The 10,611-nt window shown below is 33.1% G+C and overlaps 1 protein-coding gene across 1 annotated transcript; it reads left to right on the top strand.

The window, feature by feature from the left end:
- Positions 1–1,564: 1,564 nt before the first annotated feature.
- LOC127102946 (phototropin-1) lies at positions 1,565–8,871 on the top strand. The gene is made up of 22 exons (XM_051040259.1): positions 1,565–2,621; positions 2,712–2,894; positions 2,998–3,089; positions 4,126–4,435; positions 4,570–4,789; positions 4,920–4,990; positions 5,123–5,229; positions 5,376–5,425; positions 5,564–5,668; positions 5,827–5,886; positions 5,971–6,060; positions 6,222–6,298; positions 6,385–6,469; positions 6,558–6,638; positions 6,740–6,843; positions 7,028–7,077; positions 7,168–7,274; positions 7,364–7,477; positions 7,610–7,661; positions 7,790–7,902; positions 7,997–8,137; positions 8,405–8,871. The coding sequence occupies exons 1-22, from the start codon at positions 1,993–1,995 to the stop codon at positions 8,513–8,515; spliced, it is 2,952 nt and encodes a 983-aa protein (XP_050896216.1). The 5' UTR covers positions 1,565–1,992; the 3' UTR covers positions 8,516–8,871.
- The last annotated feature ends 1,740 nt before the right edge of the window (positions 8,872–10,611 follow it).

The following is a 10,611-nucleotide window of genomic DNA, read 5'->3' as shown; positions in this document are numbered from 1 at the left end:
CATTGGGAAGGACAATAGTTAGAATTTTGGTTTGGAGAAAACAAATGCTTTAAAAGATCCATATTCTATTGATACGTTGTTTCAATAAGTCCTCAAAATGCTGATAATAAGAAACTGTTGTATTAGAACTATCTATATTAATATTCATTAACTTCATATTTGATTCAACTCAATAATAAAACCAAAAATCTATATTGACACCATATATAGATGTTTATTTATCGAGAAAATAAAAGTTACATTAACCGTATAAAATTGTATATTGTCAACAAAAGAGCAACTTTTATCCCATCAAATCACTAAGACATTTTAAATCAAATCACTATGACATTTTAAAATTGATCATTTTATAATTTGATATAGTGGTGACTTTTTATTAAACTATCTCTGTCCATTATAATAGGTTTATTAATTAAATTCTCCACCCTAACTAATACCATATTAATATATTTCTCTGTAGACCCATGAGTGATAAGTAGATATGGTGCCATTTTTGAATGTCTAGTTTTGCTTTTGTCCTCAGCTATAAGTCCACAATCTCATACACACATTCAAAAGCAGGTTTACACGTTCTCTGTTCTTTCCAGTCTGTCAATTACTGATACCATAAATCATTAAAAGGTTAGCAACATAGGATATGTCACGGTTTGGTTTTCTGTAAAATTTTCATGTCTCTATCTAGTGTTTTCTAAGTGAAGACAGTTATAGGAATAGAAAATAGTAGAGCACTAGCAAGAGCCATGTGAAGTTTAGAAACATAGGTATGGAAACCCAAACCTTTGAGACAATTATTCATTTTTCTTCAATTATTGATTCCACCTCTCCTACCATTATCAGTTAGTTATTTCTAGTAACCAACTTCTACATTGTCTATATATATTGTGTGCTTGAATTTGTTGAGGAATAAGCCGAATACACACAAGCCCACAACCAGCTTCCAATTTCTGAATTTCTGAATTCCTGATTCAACATAGTTCAATCAAGGTATCTTCTAGTCTACAGGTCATGCAACCATGACTTTTCAACTTTGTTTCATGATTTACCATTTCATTTAATGCTTAAAAAACTTTATATGCAAAATTTCTTCTTATTGGCTTATTAGATTGAAAATGAAAAGCTCTCTGTCAAATCTTTTTCCATGCTACAATCTTACAACTAGAAACAATCAATCAAATATTTTCACAAAAACAGTTAGATCTTGTCAATTTATTATATTTTCCATCAAGTGTCTTCTCCTCTAGGGATTTATCTGACTCTCGTGGATACTGTGTTGTGTTTCTGACAACACACAAACTATCAACAAACAGCCCATGCACTGTCTTAGTCTCAGCTTTGATGGCATTTATAATAATTTGTGACCCCCCTAAAAGGCCTTCTTTCACTTCACCTCATCCACTCATTTTAGTAATACAAAATATCCCATGAATTAATGACCATAAACAGTTACTATCATGGTGTACTTATGCACAAGTTATTTTATTTTATAACAAATAAAATAAAACAACTTTTTTTTTAATTAACTATAATTAAAACCAATATTCTCACAAATTAGTTCAAATAACAGATTTGAATCCTTTTCTACATTATGGCAATGCAACAACTTTTTCTAATCGCATACCACTGCATGAGGAAAAGCACTTTTTTGTACAACAGCTACTATGTGAATGAATGCAAGAAATCCGAATTCAAAATTTAGGCAACTCAAATTTAGAAAGAATCATGATCCTAGCCCCACCTAAAAACTCATCATTCACTCTATAATTGAGTGTCCCTCACTCTATATATGCCATTTTAACAACTAGCACTATCTCACTCTTAGTTCATTCATTTGTTACCCTCTTTTCTCAAATATATGCATGTATATATTTATATTGATGATCCTCCTATATAGTTAAACAATTTGGATATGAAAATTTTGTGTTGTTAGAGAATATAGTTTGTATCATGAATTAATAGTATATAGTTGCTAATTATGTATGATTATGAATAACAATGAAACAGAAAGTGAGAGTGATGGAACCATTTACAAGAGATCATCGTGGCTCACTTGAAGTCTTCAATCCATCTTCCTCCGATAACAACAACGAGAATCCGCATCCGAATCCGAATTCGAATTCGAATCCGATTCCAAGTAACTCATGGAACACTTGGACAGGTTCACGCGCTATCGAGACTCCACCAACGCGCGATTCTATTATTTCCGATGAAGTTCCCGCCGCCACGTCCTGGATGGCGCTGAAAGAAACCGCGCCTCCGCCAAAATCCGGAGAATCAGGCTCCGCTGCGGAGCAGAGAGCGGCGGAGTGGGGATTAGTGCTGAAAACTGATTCGGAGACAGGAAAGCCACAGGGAGTTGGTGTTCGAGGCTCCGGTGGTGGTAGTGGTTCGAGGAGAGAGTCGAACAACTCGGTGAGAAGCTCCGGTGAGTCTTCCGATGACGGAAGGGAGGGCGGTAGGGGAATACCGAGAGTTTCGGAGGATTTGAGAGATGCTCTATCGGCTTTTCAACAAACTTTTGTTGTTTCGGATGCTACCAAACCCGATTACCCGATTATGTATGCTAGTGCCGGGTTTTTTAATATGACGGGTTATACATCCAAAGAGGTCATAGGAAGAAACTGGTACGTAAACTATAATATTACAATGATTACTTCAGTTTTTCAATTAAAATCATAATTTCTAACTTAATTTGCGGGTCGGGTCGGGTGAAGTCGGTTTATGCAGGGAGCGGATACGGATCCGAATGACGTGGCAAAGATAAGAGAAGCGGTTGCGGCGGGAACGAGTTATTGTGGAAGGTTGCTGAATTACAAGAAAGATGGAACAACGTTCTGGAACCTTCTAACTATTGCTCCTATTAAGGACGAACATGGAAAAATCCTGAAACTTATAGGGTAATATATAATTATTATGGGTTAAAATATAATAAGAGTTACTAGTATTATTTAACAAAAATATAAGAATAATGTGTGATTATTAATTTACTATGCATGGTAGAATGCAAGTGGAGGTTAGCAAGCATACAGAAGGGACGAAGGAGAAGATGCTGCGTCCCAACGGATTGCCTGAATCGTTGATTCGATATGATGGTACGTATTGGACGTTGTATGCAAGAGTAAAAAAAAATTTAGTATATGATATTATACTGGAATTTAATTGGCTGTATATATCAAATAACTATATCTTACTGCATGTAAATTATTTATATATTAATTAACTGTTATAACTTAGTGTTTGTCATTAAGTCAATAGTTTAAAAAAGTGATCATACTTTTAAGAGAAACTATTAACCTTATCGTAAATTTAAATACTGTAACGTAGAATAAAATTATTTCAAATAATAACTGCTCCTATTAACTACTTTAGGTTTTTATGATTAAAATGGAAATAATTAGCAAAATTTGTAATTAATCACATGTAAACAAGTTATTAATTAATTTTATTTTTTATTAAAGAAAAGTGATTTATTTAATCTATTAAATTGATAGCTTTACTATGTCACAAGAGAAATAAATAGAAATAATTAGACCCATATTATATCATATATGTTATTCATCACTGGACTAAGAAACACAAATATTTCTTAGATTATACATATGTCTCAGTGTTGAATACGCATAAGTGTTCAATACTCGATCGACATCTATATGATACATGCACTTGCTTGTCTTATGAAAGAAGAAGAAAAAAAATAGTGTTTTCTTTATTCTCGACACATTTAGAATACTCCATCATAGACTCATCTAATATAAAATTTAATTCATTTTTGAATATGTGCGTCTTTTTACACAAAAACATTTTCATGTTTTCTAATTTTTAATGATGATGATCAGAGAAAAATAACTTCAAATTTATATATAATTACGTTATTTTTTCAGTTTTTTATAGATGTTTTAATTGTAAATGTATATATTGTTCAATTAATTATTCTCAACTTAAATATTTTATAATACATAAATGAGTAAACTGTTTTTTTTTTCAATAGGCATGTCAACGTATCAGTTGCTATCTATGTATTTTAGAAATTTTCATGTTTAATTTAATTATTCAATGATGATTACTGAGTTATCACCTACCAAGCACAGTAATTAAGATTAAGAGCTTGCTTGTGTAACAATTGTGTAGCTCGTCAGAAAGAGAAGGCAAACTCGTCAGTTACTGAGTTGGTGGAGGCAGTGAGCAAAAGACCACGCTCACTCAGTGAATCAGCAAACCGTCTCCCCTTCATCAAAAAGCCAACAAATGGTAGTAATAGCCATGCAACACAAGTACACAAAACACCATCAAAATCCAAATCATCAAGGAGAAAATCTGAGAGCACTTTGCCTTCATTCCGTCGCAAATCACATTCAGGAGGAGACAATTTTAATTCAATGCATCCTATCACTGAGCTCCCAGAAACCAAAATCATCTCGCGCCGCCGCTCTTTCATGGGGTATATGCTTCTTTTTTATAGTGGAAGGACTGTCTTCTGATTATATAGTTCTGAAACACGGTTTATAGTTTTTTTCTATGACAGGTTGAGTTTTAAGAGCTTTATGTTTGTAATGTCTGTATATGTTTCTGCAGGTTCATGAGGAAAAGTCTGTCAAATAATGAAAGATTCAATGATGAACATGTTATTGATGGGGATAGCTCTGAGGATGATGATGATAGGTTTGATAGTTTTGATGACAAAAATATTACTCAAAAGAGGGAAAAGAGAAAAGGTCTTGATCTTGCTACCACACTTGAACGTATTGAGAAAAACTTTGTCATTACTGATCCAAGGCTCCCTGATAACCCCATTGTAAGAAATTTATAATTCTTCTTTCTATATATATCATCATCATTTCTAATGCTTTTGCACCAAAAGGGTATATAAGATTGATTATCTGTGAATTATGATGTTAAAAGTTTTTATTTATTTGGCTTTTCAGATCTTTGCCTCTGACAGTTTCTTAGAGCTCACGGAGTATTCTCGTGAAGAAATCTTGGGAAGAAATTGCAGGTTCAATAAGCTTTAAGACTATTATAAGTCTCTTGAATTTTATTTTTTTTGTTTCTGTAAGTAATATAGAAGGTATTTGCATAATGACAAAATTTTAAGGTATTTAATTATATATGCTATTTGGTGATACAGGTTTCTGCAAGGACCTGAAACTGATCCTGCAACAGTGAAAAAAATTAGATATGCTATTGACAATCAAACTGAAGTTACTGTGCAGCTCATTAATTATACCAAGACTGGTAAGTTAATGTCACACTATGTTGTAATCTCTAATTATATCTTGAATAATTAACCTGTATTAATATTAGTACATAGAAAAACAATACAAAATATTTTTCTATTTTTCACTTACTACTGAGTTTGAAGATTTATCTACTCAATTCAGGTAAAAAGTTCTGGAACCTGTTTCATTTGCAGCCAATGCGTGATCAGAAGGTAGATATACTCAATTAGGTTTACTTTATCAAAAAAAAATCAGTATCGTGTACAATGTTCGTGCTTCGTAGGTATAATGAGTTATTTTCCATTTACCATAGAATCAAAGGTTAACTTGTTTGTATTTTCCTTCTATAGGGAGAGGTGCAGTATTTTATTGGAGTTCAACTTGATGGTAGTCAACATGTTGAGCCTCTTCACAACCGCATTGCAGAAGATACAGCAAAGGAGGGAGAAAATTTGGTTTGGTTTCTATTCAAGTGTTTTATTAGTTTAATAAAATTGGAATAGATACTTTGAATTTGAAAACTCTAAAGAAAACTGCAGAAAATGTTGTTCAGTTTATTATGGTTAATATTTTCCGAGTTATTGTGACAAGTTTAGTTGGTAACTATCTTCAGGTAAAGAAAACTGCAGAAAATGTTGATGATGCATTGAGAGAACTTCCAGATGCTAACATGGTAAAAAACAATTCTCCTTTTTATTTTTATCGTCTCAACAGCTTTTGAATTCAATTGTTTACTTAACCTTTTGGTTACAATCAGAAACCAGAAGATCTATGGATGAATCATTCGAAAATGGTTCACCCTAAACCTCATAGGAGGGAAGATGCTGCTTGGAGAGCTATTCAGAAGGTATTATTGTTGTATCCAAGAAGGTCGAAAAATCATTACATCGATCAAAAATCATTCGTTGTTCACATGGCTGTCAAATTTTGGATTTTTTTCCAGTAACTTTTGCAGTATTGCAAGTATCTCATGTTTTGCTAATTGATTATGTGATCATTGTTTCGCAGATCATGGAGAGTGGAGAGCAGATAGGCTTGAAGCATTTTAAGCCAATTAAACCTTTAGGCTCAGGAGACACTGGCAGGTTCTTACCTATGTTTCCCTTCTCGAATTTCGTTTCAAACTTTCATGTCAATAATGTTATTATATGACTTGTTTACTGGCATTCAGTGTTCATCTGGTGGAGCTATGTGGAACTGATCATCAATTTGCGATGAAAGCTATGGACAAGGGTGTTATGCTCAATCGTAACAAGGTGAGGAATATTAGAGTCTAACTGCGCGTAGTTAGTCCTACATAGACTATAAATAAAATTATTGTTTCACATTTTACAATTACTTCAGGTGCATAGAGCTTGCACAGAGAGAGAAATCCTAGACATGTTGGACCACCCTTTTCTTCCCGCATTATATGCTTCTTTTCAGGTTCGAAACTCCACTATCACTTCATCACAGACTATGATTAAAATGCTACTTAATCACTACAAATTGAAATTGTTTATTCCTTGAACTTGATTAACATGCAGACCAAAACACATATTTGTTTGATAACTGATTACTGTCCTGGAGGAGAACTATTTATGCTGCTCGACCGCCAGCCAGCAAAGGTTCTCAAGGAAGATGCAGTGAGGTATATAATGCAACCTATGTACGCATACATCTCATAAATTTAGAGGTCGAATTCAATCGAAATATATTGTTATGAACCTTTTCTTTCTATAACTGAATTTTTGTCACTAAACACAATGTCGGCTACTTGTGTTTTTCTATTTTCGTGTTACTGACATAAAGTGATATGCTTGTGATAATAATAGGTTTTATGCCACTGAAGTAGTTGTTGCATTGGAATATCTTCATTGTCAAGGTAAGTTCTTATTAGTAAATATCATTAATGTCTACATAAAAACCTGAACAACATTAGGATATAAAGATATTGCTTGGTGAAAATTCACAGGGATAATATATAGGGATTTGAAGCCAGAAAATGTGCTACTACAGAGCACTGGACATGTGTCTCTAACAGATTTCGATTTATCATGTTTAACATCTTGCAAACCACAGGTATATATTAGAGACAGAAAGTCTAATACTTTTTTAACTTCATTAAAACAACTTTATATGTTGCTTATTTCATTCATTATTCTTTATAGCTTTTAGTTCCAAGTACAAATGACAAGAAGAAAGGACAACATGGTCCAATATTTATGGCTGAACCAATGCGAGCATCGAATTCTTTTGTTGGCACAGAAGAGTACATAGCTCCGGTTTGTTAATTCTAGACTTTATTATTTAGCAGTAAATCAAATTTTTACGTAGTTAACATGTTTCATGTTTCATGTTTCACTATTCAAACTTGTTTGAAATTCTTTCTTACTCACAGTTTAATATTTGTGCAGGAAATTATAACAGGTTCAGGCCATACTAGTGCTGTGGATTGGTGGGCTCTAGGTAATTTTCAATTCTTATAACAAATAAAAGCTCAAAATTGGAAAACCAAAGAGGAAAAGTTGATGAATTTTGTGACTATTCTGTGTAGTGGACATTTATGTTGTGAAAACATGTTTTTCTCTTTTCAGGAATTCTTCTGTATGAAATGTTTTATGGATATACACCATTCAGGGGAAAGAACCGGCAAAGAACATTTGCGAATATTCTCCACAAGGATCTTAAATTTCCCAAAAGTAAACAGGTGAGACTATTCTCCCTTTGCATAAGTGTTCAAAGTTATGAATTCTAAACCAGTGAATGCAATCTCGACCGTGCTGCGATTCTTGTTATTGCAGGTAAGTCTCGGTGCAAAACAGCTCATTTATTACTTGTTGCAAAGAGATCCAACTAGCAGGTTGGGCTCAAAGGGAGGAGCAAATGATATTAAAAACCATTCCTTCTTCAAGGGTATCAACTGGGCCCTAGTTAGATGCACGGTAAGATATCAAGCTTATCCATGTTTTAAGAACCAAACCAGACATTCAACTCGTTGAACCGTGAACTAACATTGTCTATAGTTCGGTTATTTGAGTTGTTCAATTGTGATTCCGTCTTGGTATGAATGGTTTAAGGTAGTTGAACCATGATCTGAAGATCTCGTTGGTTCGGTGTCTGGTTCGGATTTTAAAATAGCGCTTTATATATGTATGATGTTCAAGTTTTTCTACATGTAGTCATTAATTACCGACTTTTTGTGATATCAGAAACCGCCGGAGCTTGATGCTCCTCTTTTTGATACAAACAAAGAGGAAAAGGAAAAGGAAAAGGAAGACAAATATGTAGATAATGGACAAGAGGATATGAGTGTCTTCTGAAAAATTTCTTTGTCAATCTACATTCTCCACTCAAGAATACACATGAGTTTATTTAGAATCTTGAGGAATTATTTGAGTTTTCAACACTTGCTTTGGTGGTGATCAAGGCCTAAGGGCTAGTCCAGTCAAATTCATAAGCTAGATTATGTAAAATGCTTCATTGTAATTCATTGTAATTTATGAACAGTGTGATTTTTCTTGGTGGTGTGTAAATTCTTGTTGTATTTCCTTCCTTTCATATTATCTTCACTACGATGTTAAGAACATTTTTAATTACAGCATTTTAAAGTAAAACAATCATTTGTATTGAAATGTTTTTAATGTACTAAGCCGGGGAAGGAAGTGATCAGCAACAATCATCATCCTTGAAAGACCAAACCAATTTTCTATGCATTTTACATCTCCAAATTGCCAAATTCATGAAACTAGCATTTTACATTTTACATTTGATCAATTCAAAATTGAACAAAATTCTAAACTTTTTAGTAAAGTATAAGACATTAGGTTTCTGGTTGATATTTGAATAGTTGATATAAATACTTTTAGGTTCCTCCTACTTTGACACGTACACAGATAGATGATATGTTTGATGATTATGAGACTCATCTGATATTGGAGGAGGCACGGAGTATCGTAGTCGTGAACGATTGGAGCTACGTCGAAGGGAATATCAGATGGTTCTTCAGGGTGTCACATTTGTACATGCTGCATGTTGCTCCGGGAGACACCCCTAGATCAGCTCATCAGGCGATACTAGAGGAGGAGCAAGCAAAGTTAGATCATGTTGAGGATGTCTTGACTAGATATCGTCGCATTATGGAGATTCTGCAGGCAGACATTGACAGAGTTATCTACTCTGATGGGTCTGATGTGAGGCATGTCCTAGATCCCATTATGACGGAAGCACGGGGGGCATTGATGTGTCGGAGACAGCGCCAGAGGACGGGGGGATTGATGGCCAAGGAGGTAGAGGAGAGTTTGCCAAACATACACAATAGTATATTAGTATATAGCAATAGTACTATGGTATGCATTTTATTTTGACATCATGCTATTTTATTGGTCACTTTGTATGGTATTTTTGACATTTATCGATCTTTTATATATATATATATATATATATATATATATATATATATATATATATATATATATATATATATATATATATATATATATATATATATATATATATATATATATATATATATATATATATATATATATATATATATATATATATATATATATATATATATATATATATATATGGCATTTTTGGATCATCTGGATTTATGTACGTCTATTTTTTATTTTCGATTGTATGGTATGGTTTAAATCTGCATCTAAATACACGTAAACATAGCATAATATGAAAAGTTTTATTCTGATACATTACGAAGATGTATCTCTGGAATATTCACGGAAATGCATCTTTGGTCCAATTCACGTGTATAATGGTTTCTGAGTGTGATGTATAGTATGTTTTAAATTATTACGGAGATGCATCTTCGAAATATTTCAATGTTCATTCAAAATTTGGTGTGTCCCGAGATGCATCTCTAGAATCTGGAAGCATTTAAATAATATTATGTGGTGGCTAAGAATCATAAATGATGCATTAATAAATCATCTTAAAAAATTGTTGAGAAAGAAGGATATAGGAACCGTGTAGTTTAAAGCCTTAAACTAGGGAATGACATTGGTTTTTTTTGTGATCAATTACAAAACACCAGTTACCTATTTATAGGCCCAACTCAGAAACCTCAAAATTGCGGTGGATATTTCTAAATTATTTTATTTCATTTTAGATTTTTCATGATATATTAGTATCATAATAGTTCTAGGTTCTTCTAGCATTTACATACACATTATATCTAAGAGAATTCTAGAAATCTGAAGCAATTTCAACACTCCTCCTTGATGCGAATTTGTGTGACTCCAATAGTAGCTCTTAGCTCTTCAAATCTTGGTCTCGGCAACGCCTTTGTGAATATGTCTGCAATTTGATCTTCTATCCTGCAGTAGTCGTGTTTGACCTCTTTAGTTGCTTCAGCTTTTCTGATAAAGTGATACTTGATTGTTATGTGTTTTTC

Source organism: Lathyrus oleraceus, chromosome 7, assembly GCF_024323335.1.
Source record: "Lathyrus oleraceus cultivar Zhongwan6 chromosome 7, CAAS_Psat_ZW6_1.0, whole genome shotgun sequence".
NCBI lineage: Eukaryota > Viridiplantae > Streptophyta > Magnoliopsida > Fabales > Fabaceae > Lathyrus > Lathyrus oleraceus.
Note: the sequence above shows the minus strand (reverse complement) of the source record. Positions and strands in the feature narration are given on the sequence as shown.